The sequence below is a fragment of the Rhagoletis zephyria genome, unplaced genomic scaffold (genome assembly GCF_001687245.7).
Source record: "Rhagoletis zephyria isolate East Lansing unplaced genomic scaffold, Rhagoletis_zephyria_1.1 Rzeph_scaffold_00240, whole genome shotgun sequence".
Taxonomy (NCBI): Eukaryota; Metazoa; Arthropoda; class Insecta; order Diptera; family Tephritidae; genus Rhagoletis; species Rhagoletis zephyria.
Window position 1 is genome coordinate 124,731 of NW_016157324.1, and position 20,154 is coordinate 144,884.

Sequence of the window (20,154 nt, forward strand, 5' to 3'; positions counted from 1 at the left end):
CCTTAAACCGAATAAGTCAGAGTGGCCCCACCGAAGCTCCCTCTCTTTCTGCCGTGACCCAAGGCTCCACTCGGATTGGTTACCGCATCTCGCACATGGGTTGCTCACGTTGCCCAGAGTGCGCGAACGAGGACGCAAGAGTCGGGATTAAGTATAGCCATGCAACTGTAACTGCATACCCAGCGCAACGACTATACCCCATTGCACTCCGAATTAAGTCCGAATTAATCCGGATCAACGCAACCGTCAGTTTAAGCTTTTAAGTCGACTTAGTCGGTTATTGCTTGTGACCACAGATATTATTTCTGCAACTTTGTAAACTTTTAATTGATTTTGGACTTTGACAGCTTTCTAGATAAGAATTTTCAATTGAAATCAGGCATATAAGCAAACTGTTGGAAAAGTTATAATTTATGGGATTGGGAATAAAACAACCTTTTATCCTATATTTCACGTATTTTCATATTTTCCCCAGCTGTGCGGGACCACTAAGTCTCATTAGGTCGCTACCACATTTTATATTAGAAGTATCCAGACTAAAAATACACATTTTCTGCCCAGCGGTTTGAAATCCATTTTTAAGGGCCAGTGCAAGTAATATGTTCTTGCGATCAAAATAATACCACCAAAATTTAAAATGATATTATTTGCAACTTATGTTTATTCATATATTCTTAATAATATTTATGAGGTTTCTGTTTTAGATCGAACTACATATAATTTAAATAAAAATTAACAAAAATAAATAAACGTAGATTGCCGTCAACACAATTCTCAATTTTGGTGATATTATTTTGACCGCCGTTGTATACATATATTTGCAACATTTTATGATAAATTATATATACATAAAGAAGGGGTGCGATACAAATAAGGTTTTTTACAGCACCATGGGCCGGTGGACAGTGAAGCTATTACGATAAGGAAAGAGAACTGATCGCCATCCTACCAGTTAAAATTATACTGGTTCTTTTCCGAGGTCCACCCATTATTGGCAGGACTGAAAATGCTTGGATGCTTGATATATACATTATTCCATATACATACATACTCGCAATGTGATTTGCTCGACGAAATTGCTACATAAGTACTTAATTGCAGTGGCAAGTGGTATGATGACAGCGAAGATTAAGAGTCAATAAAATACTAATTAATTAATAATACTAAATAGTAATCCCCTAATCTAAAATTATTATGTTCCTATTGATATTAATTAAACGCTAAAATTTCAAAAAAATAAATTCTTTTATTGTGTCTGGGAGGGCGCTCAGCCCATCGGATTGGTCTGGCTTTTCACAAATGGTATTAAAATAGTCCCCTTAGTATTATATAAAAAATTTGGCACTGAGAATATAAGATAGTTTCCCTAATTTTTTTTGCGAACCTTAAAGCGTCTGGCGGATGTTACCATCCACGGAAAGTGTCTGCCAATATTGAATATTGATTTTTAACGATATTCTTTAATGCATATACATATAAAAACCAGCACTTCGAAATTAACACAGGTAATTTATGTTTTTGCGTACCTTTCCAAACTGATGCCACTCCGTAGGATCTGTGTTCGATCCAAGGTCCGGGCAACATCTGTATTTCAGTCATGAACAAGCTTCTCATAAAATCCATTTGCCGTTCGTAGGCGGCCTAAACTGTTAGTTCCTCAATTTTTGTAACATTATCTAGACGCGCACCACAAATTGGAGGAGAAGCTCAGCCAAACACTTAGCAAAGGTGTAGGCGCCAAAATATTATATTATTAATTTTCATAGGGATTATGGTCTACTTATGGTTACTTCTTTATATTCAGTTATATCATTCGAAAATATAACGGAATTTATGTTTTGTTTATTTCAAATTGCAATCAATATTACACTCAACTTGTAAAGCTAAGATTTATGTTAATAAGCTGGAGGTGTTTCTAATTGATAGAGACGCCTGCATTTCATTAATAAAACCATCCACATTTACATAAAAATGGTAATTCAGATTATGCTATAAAAGATAATTTATGATAGATTACATGTTCTTATGCAATACCAATGTATTCCTATTTTCAGATTGTTCCAGAGGCAGCGATAAACAAAAATTATTTAAATACCCTTCTCGAATGCTTTATCAAAGGATTGAAAGCCGAACCTCGCGTTGCTGCTAATGTCTGTTGGGCATTTATTGGTTTATCCGATGCCGCTTATGAAGCGGCCGAAGTGAATGAGGGTGAAACACCAGAAACATATTGTTTATCCCCCTATTTTGAGTACATTATTACTCAATTGTTAGAGACAACGGACAGGCAAGATGGCACACAAGCGAATCTACGAGCAGCTGCGTATGAAGCGTTAATGGACATGATAAAAAATTCACCGCTGGATTGCTACTTGGTAGTCCAACGAACGACTATTGTCATTCTCGAGCGACTTAATCAAGTATTACAAATGGAGTCCCACATTGCTAGTCACAATGACCGTCATCAGTTTAATGACTTACAATCTTTACTTTGCGCTACCTTGCAAAGTGTTCTTCGAAAAGTTCGCGAAGAGGACGCACCCCAAATATCTGATGCTATTATGACAGCACTTCTTACAATGTTCAGCTCATGTTCTGGTAAAACAGGAGGAGTTCAGGAAGATGCATTTCTAGCCGTTTCAACTCTTGTAGAATTACTTGGGTACAAGTTTGTTAAATATATGGATGCATTTAAACCATTTTTGTTTATGGGACTAAAAGCTCATCAGGAATATCAGGTATGCTGCGCTGCTGTTGGTCTAACTGGGGATATATGCCGAGCTCTAAAGCAACTCATTATTCCATATTGTGATGAAATAATGACCCTGCTTCTTGCCAACTTATCAGAACCAACACTGCATCGCAATGTCAAACCACAAATCTTATCAGCCTTTGGAGATATGGCTTTGAGCATTGGCAGTGAATTTATAAAATATTTAAGTGTGGTACTGGAAATGCTGCATGCAGCTTCACAACTCCAGGTAAAAAAATCAGAACCCTAATTTAATATGTTTGAATTTTCCAAAATACATTTTTTAGGTGGATGCTAATAGTTACGACATGGTAGAATATTTAAATGAATTGCGAGAAAGCGTATTGGAAGCATACACAGGAATAATTCAAGGTTTAAAGGGAGTGGAGCAACAGCCAAACCCTGATGTATTTCATTTGGAGCCTCATTTGGGCAATATTATGGCGTTTATAAAACGCATTGCTCTCGAAGGCGAAAATTCTGACTCCATGGTCGCTAGCGCTGCGGGATTTATTGGTGATTTATGTACCGCGTTTGGACCAAGGTTATATCCCATGCTAGATGATGTCACAATTACTCAACTTCTAGCCGACGGCAAGCGTTCAAAGGCAACTCGAACTAAATCATTGTGTAACTGGGCCACGAAAGAAATTAAAAAACTGCGCGATGGCCAAGCGATTTCTCAGTGAAATGGAGCTCAGTGAAATAAAATAAGCTTTTTAAGTATGATGTAATAGTTTCCATGGTATGTTATAAATTCGTATTTCGCTTTTGACATACGACTATTGTGGACAAAACTTCTTAAAGGTGTAAGGATTATAACAGAAAATGCTGTTTAATATTAAATTTTATTTTAAATACGTATAAATTATTAAATATTTTTCGAGTCAAAACCCTGATTTAAAAATGAAACCAGTAGTATCTAAGCAGTTACCTCAACATTGAATATTATTTATGAAAGCTATGTCTGAATATGCAAATTAAATTTCTATAGAATCTTGCCCAAATGCAATTCTTCCTATTACTCAATTCTTAACCAATTGGATAAGAGAAATTTTTAAAACGAAAATTACACGATTTGTATACCTAGTAGTTTATGATGCAGGTGGACTTATACATAGATACTTAAAGAACATTTTAATTTTTTTTTATTAAAATGTTAAAAATGTAAAATTATATCTTTACTAATGTGTTTGTAAAAGCCACCGCAAAACTCATCAATTCACCAACTAAAACAATACTGTTGCCAATTACTTATAATGCCAGCAAAATTACCGTGCACGCATTCGTAAATGGAAAAAATCCGTATAAAAATCGGATATTTAATCCGTTTTGCGATTCTATTTCCGGTAGTTCTTCGGATAAGCCTTTCCACTAAAGTCTGCTTACGGAACGGGTCTAAAAAAGTATCTCAATTGGTTGTGAAACGGATGCCCTTTCTGATGTTTTCCGAACTTTCACTTGTTCAATTCAACTGAACTTTGCAGTTGAGGCATTTTATGTCATCGCGGTCACCTCTGGGCGCGACCTCTCAGGATTTGGATGAAAGTTGAAGAGATAGAAGGTTAAGGTGACATGAATATACGTGCAGCTTATTTTGCCGATATGACGTAGGGTTGCATATTTACACGGGACTTAAATTTTCAGAAAGCGTCATACATACCTTTCTTTAAAGTGCTGTATCTTGGAAACCTTTTAACGAAACTTAATGATAAAAACTGTATTTCTTCCGTCTTATTATGGGCGTTAATTATAAATTTTTTACATTAATGTGCAACGTATAAAAAACAAAAAAAAATTAAACGTTTTTGTTTTTTTTTTTTACTATAGCATTTTTAAAAATTTTTATTTTTACCTAACAACATTGTCTATAATGTCAACTTTAAGTACCCAAATGGGCGTAATGAGCTACTAATGCGTATGGACTCTAGATCGTCTAACGCTCAATCAATATCATAAGTAGACATTGAAATTTTATGAAATTGTATATTTTTGAGAGAGGACAAAAACAATATGAATAAATGATATTAACTTTACTAAAGGTCTGAAATAATGAAAATCGCTTCAAGGAAATGGCAGAATTGAACTTTGTTGCAAGTTCACAGGGGAAATCTGCTTACGACGTGATTGGAGGAAATTTTAAGAGACCAGCAGCTAGAGCAAGTCTTCAACTCCTGATGTTACAACAAATTCGTACACCCGAGGCACTATCAATGGGGTGCTGTATGTTTCCAATGGGATGCCTGTAAAAAATTACTGCAATTAATTTTTCAGTGGACTTTATTTCGACTATGACTACGTGCCAATTACTTTAATCCTATTTTAAGCTAGTTTAACATTAAGTTAGGGAACTTCATATCCTTATTTAACGAATCTTTAAATCAATAAATAATTTTTTTCCTTTTAGTTCTTATTGTAATAAAAGCGTGTTGTTGTTTTTTTTAACTATAATTTTATTACTCATTAGGTTTGTTTTAGGAAAGGTGTGTTGTTCCTTTTTCTTGGTTTAATAAAAGAACTAACCTTGGAGCTTTCATTGGTGGTCTAATATTATTTTGCAATGAGTGATGTTGATGTTGTTGATGTTTCGGTTTCAACGAATTTGTTGCAACATCAGGAGTTGAAGCCTTGCTCTAGCTACTAGTCTCTTAAAATTTCCTCCAATCACGTCGTAAGCAGATTTCCCATGTGAACTTGCAACAAAGTTCAATTCTGCCATTTCCTTAAAGGGATTTTCATGATTTCAGACCTTTAGTAAAGTTAATCAGGTATGTCGCAGAAACCGACTCGGAATTGATTTTTGTCGGCAATGAAAACCGATACCTGTTTCATTTGGTGTCGCGAAAATCTATCGGATTTCGATTTTTCGAACATGAACAAATCCGATATTCGAATCAGCTGTTTTTTTCCACCTCTGCATTGTGATTGTGGTATTTTGTAGCAAATAGCAAATAATTTAATTTGTGATTTTTTTGGTGAAATAGCGATAAAAACATGAGTTCCGTTCTATTATTGTTTTCAATTATGGAAGAAGAGCGGTTAGAAAAATTGAAGCGGAGAGTTTTACGAAATCACAACAATCCTCTGGAGCTTCCGGCAGTGTTGCCATCTTTTGATTTTCAAAAAAGCACCAAAAACTTGGAAAAAAAGCGTTTTACCACACTAAAAGCACCAAATTTTTTTGAATCAAGGGGTGCTTTTTTCATAACATAATACCGAAGTACTGCACATTAAAACTGGTATATCTCGAGAAAGAAAAATCGAATCGCATCAAACGAAAATGATGCCCTAATTAGAAATGAGCAAATAATTTGATGTTTTCATTATATAACATCAAATATCGCTAAAACCGTGTTTTTGGAACTTTGAGGTTAGGATATCTCAAAATTCTAGTGCTAGAGCAATTGTGAGGCCAGATTTGGATTCAGCACCACAAACCATGGCCCGTAGTCATAGTCAAAATAAAGTCGACTTTAAAGTTAGTTGCAGCTTTTTTGACAGATATCCCATTGAAAATTATGTCAAAAAGCTGCAACTAACTTTAAAGTCGACTTTATTTTGACTATGACTACGGGCCCATGTGTTTACTCAGGTGGTAAAAAAAAAAAACAAAATTTGTACAAATAATTAGAAAAAAAACAAATACTTAACTTATTGCGTACTAGCATTTTCAACGCGAATAGAATTTAACAAGGTGGGTTTGCAACTTCAGCTTTTTATCAATCGTGGTCCATCGTGGTGGTTTAAATTTGTAGATTCTTGTAAATTCAGTGCTGCCACAGCCTTAAATATTCCAAATTATTTCAGGTTTTAACTATCTCGAAGTAATTTCAGTTTAAAAAAAGCACTAAAAAAGGCACTAGGCACTAAATAATTCTTTTTGGCGTTTTAATTTTCAAAAAGCTCTAAATCTAGTGCTTAAAGCACCAAGTTGGGAACTATGGCTGCCGGAGTCTGTGTAAGCAAGAGCAAAGCATTAAGTATACACGCAAATAACACCCCTATTGCGAATGTCGACTGGCAGTAGATAAACGACTATTAAGCGGTTATCGATTATCGATGCTATTGCGAGTGTCGCTTAGTCGCGCAATTAGCGACTGTGAATACTTTTTAATCGCTCATCCTTCTATTGCTGTTTTTTAGTCGTTGGAGTTTGCGTTTATAAAATTTACATAAGAAAGTGGTACTATAATGGATAAAAAGTAAGTCAATTGAACTGGAAGTTGTAAAAAATTGTGAAATATACATATGCATGTATGTGTCTGAAATACAGATCAAAAATTATAAGCAACAAAAGGCAACTTGCGCGTTTGGTCGCACTGATGCAGGAGAGTGAAGACATAGGCAAAGGAATTTCCGGAAAGAGTAGGGTAGGAAGCTCCGCTTCTATTGGAAAAGATACATATACAATATTTCTTGTGCATATAACTCCGGCTACGCCATCCACAGTGTTTTTGCGCAGAACCAACATCAAAAGTTTATACAAAAAAAACTGCATAATTTATTAATTGACTAGTGCTCGAAAATTTGAAATCTTTATTTTAAATTAAAGTTGAATTCTTTCAATACACTTGTTATGTTGTTATTGTTAAAGTTTTCAAACTCGGGTCACGCATTTGGACACAAAAACCCAACATCATTGTACAAAAAACTTAACCGTACCGTATTTCTTAAACTTCCATAAAGTTTATCAATGAGGAAAACAGCTTTTCAACATGATTTGCATGTAAAGCCTAAAAACCGTGAAGCATCGGGAACGCAACTTCTATTCATAAAACTCACACATGTACATACACCTTCCAAGTCCAAGGGATCCGACGAATCTCGCAATTCCCTCCTTGCTTTAGCCAACTCTACTAATCTATTAGCTTCCTCATCACTAAACCATATTTCAACTGTGTCCATTTTTTATATTTTATAATAAGAGCAATTATTTTAAAAATGATGTAAATAAAACACTCAAGAAACAAATGTAAACAAACAAACAGCTGTTTACAATTCTGTCAACCATTCACAATAGTACAAATTTTTATCGATCAAGTTACACAATAGCAAAATAAAAGATGATCGACTCGATCGACAAATTTCTATTCTACTGCCAGTCATTTGAGGCAGCCTTACAGATTTGTAGCTCATTATCGGTTAAAAAAAAGAGGCATTTGTAATGGTACCTCATAACAATGAACATTTATTCTTCAATAGAAAAGGATATTTTAGTACGAATGCGATGATTGTAAGTAAATATTATATTTTGATATTAAGGGTATGTAAGAAATTTTAAGTTTTTTGTTAGATTTGTGACAGCAATATGATAATACGTGCGGTTGGTTCACGATACCCCGGCACAAGCCATGATTCTTTCGTATGGAATGTAAGCAATGCGCGGCAATATTTTCTACGGGAATATGAAAATGGAGACCGACCATCCAGACTACTGGGCGATTNAAAATGGAGACCGATCATCCAGGCTACTGGGCGATTCCGGATGTGGTATCGAAGCATTTATGTTAACACCCTATTGGGATCCCCAATATGCAACTCCACAATACAAATTTAATAACACGCATTCCTTAGTCCGCAACATAACAGAGCGAACTATAGGTGTTTTAAAGAGCCGATTTCGTTGCTTGCAAGGAACTTTACACTATCAACCTAAGAAGGTAGTTAAAATTGTAAATGTATTTTGCGCGCTGCATAACATCTGTCGGCAGTATAATGTAGAATGGAATGAAAATGCTAATTTTACTACATCAGAAAATTTTAATGAAGACACTTTTATGCTGCAAAACAGCAATATACAAAATGAGGGCCGTAGAATAAGAAATGAGATAGCTAATAGTCTTTAAGCAATAATGCCTTACAACATTGTATATTATGGTCTATGTTCCATGCAAAATTTGAATTTATTTAGGAAGGAGAGAGAAACGGAGGTATAAATTAATGTATAAAAGATATTAAAGGAAATAGTTTATGTGATTATGGAAACACCAACAACGAAAATGCAAATAGTTTACTCTGCATTTACATACGTGTTTTACGACTTCTTTTTTAATTACAGATAATTAATGCACGCGTTTTGTATGTAATGCATTTTACCAAACTTGTGTATTTAACTTTAAATTTACCCACGTGGTCCAATGCACAAGCTATTGAGCAACAATACAAGAGAGTACACAACTTGGGAACGGGTGACGTAATCTTGGTGCTATATAAAAAATTTGGGGTCGTACTTTCGTATCGCTCTATTAAGGCCATCTATAAGGGGAATTATGATCAGAATTAGGAGCTGGTGAAATAGGTAAATAAAACAAAACATAAGGTGCGAGTGCTTGGATACACTTTAGATTCGAACCGATGATGCAGAGACGGTCGACGAAGAAGTCTGCTTTGGATGATTTAAAACCTGATGAATTTGTGACAGCCATAGTTAAATAACGTGTCGCTTAAATCGGAGGTTATGCTTTGCAGGTTGCCAAGTAAAAGGTAAGTGAAGGAAATTAATGATTATTGAAGCATGAATATGAATATTCCCTTTTTGCTTTGAATAATTCTTTTGCAGGTATCATCGGGGACCGTATCTTGCTCCAGTACCCATTTAACCAACAACGGGCACATGTCAAGAATGTCAATGAGGATTTTGTGGAATTGCTGATTCTGCAACGAAACTATGGCAAGCTGGTGAAAGTGCATACGAAAATGCTGCATTCAAAAGTGCGAATATTCAACTAACGCCAAAAGAAGTGGTCTATGTGAAAATGCTGGACAAAAAACCAGAATCTATTGTCCGGTGCGATGGAAAACCGGTTTATTGACGAGGTTTACGTGGTTAAGTGGTACTTAAACTTTTAGATGAATACTCTGAGAGTTTTAAAGAAATTTACTACCAAATAATTTAAATTTTTAAGCCTGTTGGGGATAAAAATTTTTGCTTTTATTTAGTTAGGTGTTAAATTCAATTACAGTAAAACCCGCTTAAGTACTTCACGTAAAATGTCAGCCTTTTGCCGATGCGGGTACTTAAGCGAAGATAATTATTGATGTAGTTACATCTTTTTGTTAACTTAGAAAAATATCTAAATCCTTGAATACAACATAAGCATTTATTGAAGTATACGAACTTATTTAAGAGTTTTAATTAAAATACAGTTCATTCCCTAACAAATACCATGTTAACCTAAGATTAAGATTTTATAGAACACTTAAAGAAAAAAAATTCATCAAATTTAAATTTTTTTCTCAGATGTGTTTTTTGAGTACACAGTTTTATAGCCCGTTCAATTCTAGTGTGATAATGTGCAAGTTTCAAGTGGCTAAAAATTACCATTGATTTTTTATAATTATTTTGCCGAAGGTGTGTAACGCTGCCACTGAGATTCAAAATATGTAAATATTTTAAGGAATTTTAAAAGAGCACTTAAAAGGGGAAAATTATAGGTAAATGGGGTACGAAAAATTGAGGTACTTAGGCGGGTTGGGTAAATAAGAGGGGAGGTACTTAAGAGAGGGATTTTCTTCAGATTACATTCACATTGCCCAAAAATATTGGTTACTTAAGCGGGTTAAGTACTTAAGCGGGGGGTACTTAAGCGGGTTTCACTGTTCAAATAAGAGATTTACATACAGTCACTCACAGAAGTATTCGTAATTTAGTTTTAGAAAGTTTAGAAAGTTGAAAATTTTTATGAAAGTTTGTCGAGTTTTCCTAAATTTTGTAAAACCTTTGCATCATTATTTTATATACCATTAGATGCAAAAATTGACGAAAGAAATGTACACAAAATATTGCAAATATTAAAAAANGTATGAAAATTTGTCGAGTTTTCCTAAATTTTGTAAAACCTTTGCATCATTATTTTATATACCATTAGATGCAAAAATTTTCGAAAGAAATGTACACAAAATATTGCAAATATTAAAAAAAAAAACACCGTACGGGAACATATTCTACATATATACATACATACATTAAATAAGAATTGCAATTAGTTAAAAATTTAATTGGTACATTTAAAAAAGTTTTGTTCAAAAATATAGAAAACTAAAACATTCTTTCTTGGGAATACTTATAAAACAAATTTGTACTAGAAATGTGAAGGTACATATGGGCAAATCCTAGCATTGCGGACGTTATGTTTGGACGTTTCTTTTAACTTTTTAGCAGACAAAGACATTATAAGTTAACAATTTTTTGTGGTTTAAGGGAGGGTTTATAGGAGTACTTATGAGAACAAAATAATGGAAATTTGAATTTGTGTTAATGTCGGTGTATTTGCCTTCGAAATTTATGTTCGGACGTTACTTAAAAAGGAAGCGATTTTGATATGACCATCAAAGTCAACCGATTTGCGCAAATTGTCATGCATGAAGAGCACGATCTACAAAAATACTTTGAAGAGAAAATAGTAAAGTTTACAAAAAGTGATATAAAAGCAAATCAAAGGTTGGATTAACTTTAAAACAATTGTATATGTGCGTTCGGGACGTTACGTTACGGACGTTACTCTTTTTTCCGTTGAAAAAAGTGATTTTTTTTAAAGCGATATTGTTGTATTTTATTAAAAGATAATGGCCCGTAGTCATAGTCAAAATAAAGTCGACTTTAAAGTTAGTTGCAGCTTTTTTGACAGATATCCCATTGAAAATTATGTCAAAAAGCTGCAACTAATTTTAATGTCGACTTTATTTTGACTATGGCTACGGGCCAAAGTGTTTAAACCAATGCTATTTAGAGCTCTGTTTCAAAAAGTAAGAGTGGCAAATCAGATTTCTCAAATAAATCTGAAAAGAAATATGAAATAAGAATATGTTGTACTATGCCTTTTTTGACACAAAAATGAGAGAATTCGAATTGCATGCATTTTTTGCGATTTTGGTTGACTATTTCTCGGATTCGCCCATATATATGAGCACCCCCCTGCCCCTACCTGGCTACGCCCATGTCTATCATGGTTAATGGGTGTTTTATAAAAATGTCTTGTATACAAAAATGCGTGAAATGCATCAAAAGAAAGTGCGAAAAGTGCAAGTGTTTTTTTGCAAATAACTAAATGGCGCGTATCGGTAGTCCAGCCACTAAGTCGAAACTAATAAAGTTGCAACTTAAATTTAAGTACCAACTTAAAATTCACTTCTATTCATAGTCGCATTTCAGACTTCTACAAAGTAGTTTTAACTTAGTTTTACGATATTGCAAAACGAGTGTGAAAATGTATCGATTTTTCTTAACACTTTGGAAAAATGACATTTTTATTAAATAATGTCAAGTTTGATCATCCGTTTATGTAATTTCTACTCTCATTGCATGTTTATGCAAAAGAATAGGTATAAGCTTCTTGTTAATTTTGTGAAATAGCCAGAACTACCGCAATTATGTGAAGTCGATGTTTATCGTAAGCATGCTGTGAAACATACAAACACATATCTAAATGTTGTGCACTATTTTGCTTTAAAAGAACAAGCTTGAAATTGACTTATTATTGGAGCATTAATATATGTAAATCATTCCAATTATAAAATTGTCATGTAGCCTTATTCGAATTGTAATACGCATTTAATTTCATCTTCCGATTCAAATGGTCGCTCTCTGTAAATTTAAATTGCAGATCATTCAATAGTTGCGTTCGATAACAAAATTAGCCAACACCAGCCAACCATCAAAATCAAGAGAGTAAGCGAAAATTCTCTCCCAAAGAGATGAAAAAGCAAAAAAGTAAACGAACAGGAAATTAGCCATTACTTGCAAAAACCGGAAGAAGAAGACACACCAGCTGACTTTGTTTATGTTTTATTTGTAAACAACCTGAAATTCATCTTGCCTCTATAGAAGAAAAAAGGAAAGTGAACGTTCAATGTTCGCCATTAACATTTCTAAAAGTAAGAACTAGTTGGCGCTATCATAAAGTCGCATAGCAGGCAGCCAAAAAGCATATAAATACCAAAACTCGGAAAATGCAATTGTGTTTGTTTACAAAAATTGCAACCATATGTTTTGTGATCATATGTTTTCGTGTTGGGTAATTTTTGCTGACTAAAATTTTGCCAATACAAAATGAACGCTTGCTCTCTCAATTTTTGTGTGTTGGATAAATTTTTGTCGTTATCGAACGCCATCCAGTAAAAATTTGGAAAAACTATTACAAATTTTTGACTTGTCGAACGAATATTAGGTTAATATTATCAAAATCACGCTCTGCCAACTTAGGCTACCTGCATACTTGTGGTCCAATCATAGTTGCGTTATCGTCTCGCCCTGAAATTTTGGGCCGAGCACATACATTTCAAAGCAGATCTGCACACTTGTCGTTATCGGCAAATCGTAGAAGATGCAGAAACGGATAAGTAAGGCACTGTCGTTTGCTAATCGTTGTGCACGCATTCTTTGTTTACATTTTATGGGGAAAAATTAGTGAAAAAGTTAATATTTGCATTAAAATTGCATAAAAATTAGTATTTTTGGCATAAAATCTGTCGAAATTATTAAAAAATTTGTTAATGGCAATAAAATTCAATAAAGGTGAGCGTTTTAACTATAAAACATGACGAAATTGTAAAAAGTCTCTGTGTGCATCCAAAAAATACATTAAGAGAAAGAAAAGAGATATTACTGAAAAATTATGTCTAGAATTGTTGCAGCACCGCCCATATTTTAAAAATTGCAGGTTTTTGTAAATATTTCGCGAAAATGTCAACCAGAAAAACAGAAAACATCTGCTCCAAGTCAATTTTTAAACGCCAAATTAATTGAAATATCACGATCGAGTGTGTGAAAATGTAGTCGTCATGTTGCATCATGATGGTGACGATGAAGTAATGTATGAAAGTATGATTGTACGACCAATGTGCAGAAAGCCTTAGTTTTTACATATTTCGTCTTTTTTTCCTTAATTTAATAAAATTCTTCTACCTAGTTACGACCTAATTGCAGCTGCAGCCGAAACTAAAGTTTAAGTTGGCAGTTAGTCAGAAAAGTCGACTATTGCTGTTGTTGTTGTTGTTGTTGTTGTTGTTGTTGTTGTTGTTGTTGTTGTTGTTGTTGTTGTTGTTGTTGTTGTTGTTGTTGTTGCAGCATACAAATTCCCCAAAGATTTTTTGGGGAGTGTTGCTGGAGTGACAGTCCTTGGCCAGATATAAATCTGGGTCGTTCCGGTTACGTAGACTCGACTGTCGTGGGAACGAAAAGTCGACTATGAATAGCTTTAGTTGTAAAGCCTGGTTTTCATTAGGTCAAACCTCCAAAACCTCCCCCACTAGAAAGGGGACAGTCACCGCTTTTTCCGCCCCCTCCTTGGGCTCCTCCCACAGGCCCCTAGGGAACCGTTTGAAAAAGGGGGAAAACGGAATTTTCTTAGGCAAACAGCAGTTTGAAGTGGAATAGTACCCAACTAACAGAAACCGTGGGATTTTTTAACAAAATAAATTATGCCAAATTAGATAACGGGCGATTTTGAATAAAGAATAAAAAAGTTAGTTAAGAATAGAAAAAACAAGTTTTTATAAAAAAAAATTTTCGTTTTAACAAATGTATTTTTGCGTAGAATTCCTTTCTGCGTAGGCGGCACTTATATTATAACCCTCAGGCAGTAGAATTCTCCTTTCTGTGTTGCCAAAGAAGGGGGGCTGAACACCTTTTGCAGAGAACACCTTTCTGCGTAGGCGGCCTTTGGCCGCACTTAGGGATTATAACGCTCAGGCAGTAGATTTCTCCTTTCTGCGTTGCCAAAGAAAGGGGGCTGAACACCTTTTGCAGATAACACCTTTCTGCGTAGGCGGCCTTCGGTCGCACTTAGGGATTATAACCCTCAGGCAATAGAATTCTCCTTTCTGTTTTGCGAAGAAAAGGAGCTGAACACCTTTTGCAGAGATCACCTTTGTATATTTTTAATGCTTACTGGGTTATATACTATCTTCTTTTGTCTCTCAATCTTTTGCATATTTTGGAGTTTGACAGCTGAACTCCGCCATTTAATTTGCATATGCAACCAAAGTCAGACTCGTGATTTTGAAGGTGTTTTTATTTAATGAATTGTGATTAATTGGTTAATATTAAAGTCGTAAAGGAAGTTATAACTAATCGAGTAAAGTGTAAAGTGAAGGGGAATACAAAAATGTATTGGTGAAGTGGCTGCTTTAAGGAGAATAGGAGTGATAAGTGTACGCTAATTTCCGAATTTTACAAAAAGGGCATATTTCAAACCCAATTTGTTAATAAATTAGTGACCAAAATTTACAAAAGGGAGTGTTAAAATAATGCGTAGACCCTTGACTACAAGTGCGTGGAATTTGTTTTGGATCGGGCCACCCCTTTGGTCGGAATAGCCCGAAAGAGTTGTGAGCGCTACTAAACCCCACCCCATATTTGACGTCAAATGTTGTCAAAATAATGAAAACGGGTTGTCATCTGTTGTCATTTGCGTTTGTTGTCATATATCACCACGCACGGTCATATAAAATGACATCCAAATGAAAACGGCACTCGCCGCTGATGTGGCAGCATTTGACAACCAAAATGTATTTGCCAACATGTAGGCAATTTTGATTTCGTTTGCCATGCGAACAGCTGATTCTGGCTACAATACGGACCGTTTAGCTACAAAAAAACCAAAAATGCAGATCGATAGAACTTTTCACGCAGATTTCAACCATACCCAAATTATTTGGGGCAAGAAATAACAAAGAAAATATAATAGGTTAAACTNTAAAGTTTGTCTAAAAAATTTACTTTACAGAGGTTCATATTTGGTGTAAAGTAATATGTAATATGCCTTATTATAATTTTGCAAATATTCAATACTAAAAGATTAATACCAATGAAGCAAATGTGATTTATGTTTAAAGTTTAAAATTGGATTAATAATTAAGAAATATACNCGCTGATGTGGCAGCATTTGACAACCAAAATGTATTTGCCAACATGTAGGCAATTTTGATTTCGTTTGCCATGCGAACAGCTGATTCTGGCTACAATACGGACCGTTTAGCTACAAAAAAACCAAAAATGCAGATCGATNCTTTAATATTCATTAACTTTTTATAAAAATATAGCATACTCTACGTCTACATCCCATTTAAAAAATTTTTGAAAATTAAAAAAAAATAAACATAGGGGCGAATTTTTTTTGTTGACGGTGCTGCGCATTTTCTTCCATATAAAAATTTTGTCAAGCATACTTTATATGGTGGAAAACCAAAAAAGCGTGCGCTATTCAAATGACGAGGAATGTATATATGTAGTATATTTTTGTTATTTTATACTACGCAATTATATGTATGTAAATTTTTTGAAAAATTGTCCTGCATTTTCAAAACANAAATAACAAAGAAAATATAATAGGTTAAACTTCGACCTTCCTATTTTTTTTATGTTTAATATCTCGGAAACTACTTGACCGATTAGAAAAGTATTGATGCCAATTCAAAGATAATTTTATTAGTTTTTTACGACGTATTTACTATTACCATTTTTAAAACAAATTTTTGGTAAACGCTGTTAAAAAAAAATATATAAANGGAAAACCAAAAAAGCGTGCGCTATTCAAATGACGAGGAATGTATATATGTAGTATATTTTTGTTATTTTANTTAGTTTTTTACGACGTATTTACTATTACCATTTTTAAAACAAATTTTTGGTAAACGCTGTTAAAAAAAAATATATAAAATTTCGATTTTTTCCACTACTTTCACTAAATTTTGCCCTATAACTACGGTGACCATCCGTTCTGTTTTTTGCAGGACCGTACTGTTATTTAAAGGTCTGTCCTGCGTAGTTTTTCAAAACAGAAAACCCCCAAAATGTACTGATTTTTTCCAAGNATATTTATGGTCACCGTAAGTATACCAGACATGGGCACTATTTTGCCCGCGCAGTAGCGAAAGTGCGAGCGCGGGCTAGAGAAAGGGAACGGTTTACGGGAGGAAGGGTNGCTTTTCCTTTTCGAAATAAAAGCAGTGTCGATAACTAATTGATAACTATATAAGGGTAAGCTGGTTTTGAAGGTTCAACTAGTCAATGCGTTCTAAATATTGTACGGTTATGGACAATGGATGACGAGAAATTGAACACCAGCATCAAATATATCGATAGCACTGTTCTACAAATTTTGTGGTAATCGCTTAAGAAAAAAAATATTTTCCAAGCCAATTTTCCTTTCAAACACGTGTTTGAAAAAGGTGTTTTTGGTACATTTCGAACCTATTCGTCAATATCTCATGAAAAAATTATCCAATCAACATAAGCGACCTACAGTCCTCTTACAAAAATATATTACTTTGCCGATTTCGATGAAAATTAATCAGGGCTATCACGGAATCCATCGTAGAAAATCTACGAATTCAAATGCCCGCTACGAATACGAAAAAATTGCTATCACTGAATCCGAGTGAATTCGAAAATATCGTTGCCAGCTTCGAATGCTGATTCGAAATCAGTTAGTGCNCTTGTGCATCAAACAAAGAGCGTAAATTTTCCTCATATACACTAGGAATGTTCGATATCGTATCGATTTTTCTGAATATCGATATTTCATCNAATCAGGCGCAATGGCAGAGTGTGCAAGGCACTAGACTGGCAATTGAGAGAGCCGAGTTCGAGTCCGAGTCGTGGGGCAGTGGAGATTTTTTTCTTTTTTTATTTAGTTTTTGTTTATTTTTTTAATAAATATTTTTTTTAAGTTTATTTTTAGCTCAGATTTTATTATTTTAAATAGAAATTTTTTTTTTTTAAATTTATTTTTATGATATTAAAGTAATTTAGTTTATTTCCTAATAAATTGTTGCTAAACTATTATTTCCTCGATTCATGCAAAATATTAATTCATTAAATAGCGTATACCAGATGAATGCGTGTATGTACATACATATGTATGTATGTATAGCTTTGGTATTTTACGTGTATTTACACAAATATATGGAATTATATCAAACTATAACAAATTTGGAGTATAATAAATATTTAATATTAAAAATAATGCGGCTTTCTTCCACTATTTTTAAGATTGAATGATTTTAAATTTTGTTCCGACAGCATAATCTCGTCGTAGAGTATCTGTACGAATCTTCATTACGAACGGATTCAATGAAGGCTCTCTACGAATTTCGAATTTACGTTCGTAGCCATTCGGATTCTGTGATAGCACTTTCGTAGATTTCACGAAAATCGAAGCTACGATGGATTCTGTGATAGCCCTGATTAGTGTTACAAGCGACCAAAATCGAAAAATTGAAATTTCAATCATTTTCTTTTTACAGTAAATGAAAATCTGATGAGAAATGTAGATGTTACGGAACACAATCTCCACAAAGAATATATATTTTTGCAAAGAGCCCGTCAATACCTTTCGAACTGTTGGTCGTTTCATGAGATATTGAGGAATAACTGAAAAAGTACTAAAAATACGTTTTTCGAACAAATCTCGAAAACACTTCTTTGAAACCATGGGTATTTTTTTCGTGTTCAACGACCTAAAGTTTGTCTAAAAAATTTACTTTACAGAGGTTCATATTTGGTGTAAAGTAATATGTAATATGCCTTATTATAATTTTGCAAATATTCAATACTAAAAGATTAATACCAATGAAGCAAATGTGATTTATGTTTAAAGTTTAAAATTGGATTAATAATTAAGAAATATACGCTCTTCGTTATTTGAATAGCGCATCCTTTTAATGCTTAGTAGGTACAGTTTTCCTTTTGTTTCTTTAATATTCATTAACTTTTTATAAAAATATAGCATACTCTACGTCTACATCCCATTTAAAAAATTTTTGAAAATTAAAAAAAAATAAACATAGGGGCGAATTTTTTTTGTTGACGGTGCTGCGCATTTTCTTCCATATAAAAATTTTGTCAAGCATACTTTATATGGTGGAAAACCAAAAAAGCGTGCGCTATTCAAATGACGAGGAATGTATATATGTAGTATATTTTTGTTATTTTATACTACGCAATTATATGTATGTAAATTTTTTGAAAAATTGTCCTGCATTTTCAAAACATATTTATGGTCACCGTAAGTATACCAGACATGGGCACTATTTTGCCCGCGCAGTAGCGAAAGTGCGAGCGCGGGCTAGAGAAAGGGAACGGTTTACGGGAGGAAGGGTATGAAAAGTAGCGAAAAAATTATTTATACCTCCACCGACATCATGTTCGTCGCAGTATGGCTGCGGTAATACTGACCTTGTGCATGAACCAAAAATACAAGATCACCTAATCAAAGAAGCAAGAAAAAAGTATATTTCTGAGTGTTTTTGACATCTGCCTAAGAATGAAAACAAACAAAGAAAACGAAAAAGGCGCGGTGATTGAGTGCGATTAAATTGGTATTTATTATAAAATATACAAAGTGAAACTTGATGACAATTAGCAAAAAAAGTTCATAAAATATGGTTTTCATGATTGAAAGTGTTTTACAATCGCATATCATTACCACGGGTCGATTTTTCAATGCCAACGTTCTGGCCACAAACGTGCACCCACTTTTCACGCAAATTTACGCCTTTTGGCAAACCAAACATACGCACAAACTTGTTCCGATCACACAGCACTTTATTTTATATCATAAATATGTAATAAACCAAAATTTATAATTAAAATCGCTGCAGAAAACACATTCAATCGCTAAAAAATCACTCCGAAGGGGTAGAAGACGGTGTAAACAAAACCGAAAAACGCTACGAAAACTTTTTTCTGAAAATCGATTACAAATACAACGATGGCTGATTAGGTGATCTGTAGTCGTTGGTTCATGGACCTTGTGCATCAAACAAAGAGCGTAAATTTTCCTCATATACACTAGGAATGTTCGATATCGTATCGATTTTTCTGAATATCGATATTTCATCGCACGATAATCGATTTTTTGAATCGATATTCCAAGGTCGATATATCGAAGACATCGATACTTTACCCGCAATATCGATATTTAAGTTTAAATTTATTTTTCATCTGCAAAGAAGTGTATGGAAAAATACTAAAGTAGGTTTTATCAACAGCTTGTGTGATTGATTTACCTCTTAATAGGATAGGATAGGAGTAGATTTGTTCCGTTTTGTCGAAATAATTTGAAACCTAGGCCTCTACTCCGCTCAACTGAAAATCTGTCCCGTTTTGTTGCATCAACGAATTTACTCTTCAAATAGAAAGGAGGTGGGGTTTTTAATGCCAAATTAAAAGTTATATTTTACCTTTTTATCGACACGATTGTTACATTGGTGAGCTACATCACCTTTGCAAATACACTTGAATTCGTGGATAGGCCCTCACAGTCGCCCGATTTGAACCCGATCGAAAAATGTTGCTCTGTCTAAAGTTCTTTAATTGCGTCGTTGCCCACCGATGTAACAATTGTCCCGGTAAAGAAAGAATGAATAACTTTTTATTAATTTTAACCAAGGCATTTCAA

General features: G+C 34.0%; 1 protein-coding gene across 1 annotated transcript; it reads left to right on the forward strand.

Moving 5' to 3' along the window:
• Window positions 1–2,021: 2,021 nt before the first annotated feature.
• On the forward strand, window positions 2,022–4,054 carry LOC108358353 (importin subunit beta-like). The gene is made up of 2 exons (XM_017609635.1): window positions 2,022–2,981; window positions 3,040–4,054. Exons 1-2 carry the CDS (start codon window positions 2,037–2,039, stop codon window positions 3,439–3,441), a joined length of 1,347 nt encoding a protein of 448 aa, XP_017465124.1. The 5' UTR covers window positions 2,022–2,036; the 3' UTR covers window positions 3,442–4,054.
• Window positions 4,055–20,154: the final 16,100 nt, after the last annotated feature.

Excerpts from the sequence above, each read along its gene's own strand:
- LOC108358353 (XM_017609635.1), top strand. The coding sequence starts at position 2,037 with ATGTATTCCTATTTTCAGATTGTTCCAGAGGCAGCGATAAACAAAAAT. Across the intron at positions 2,982-3,039 it reads ATGCAGCTTCACAACTCCAG|GTGGATGCTAATAGTTACGA; the intron begins GTAAAAAAATCA and ends TACATTTTTTAG.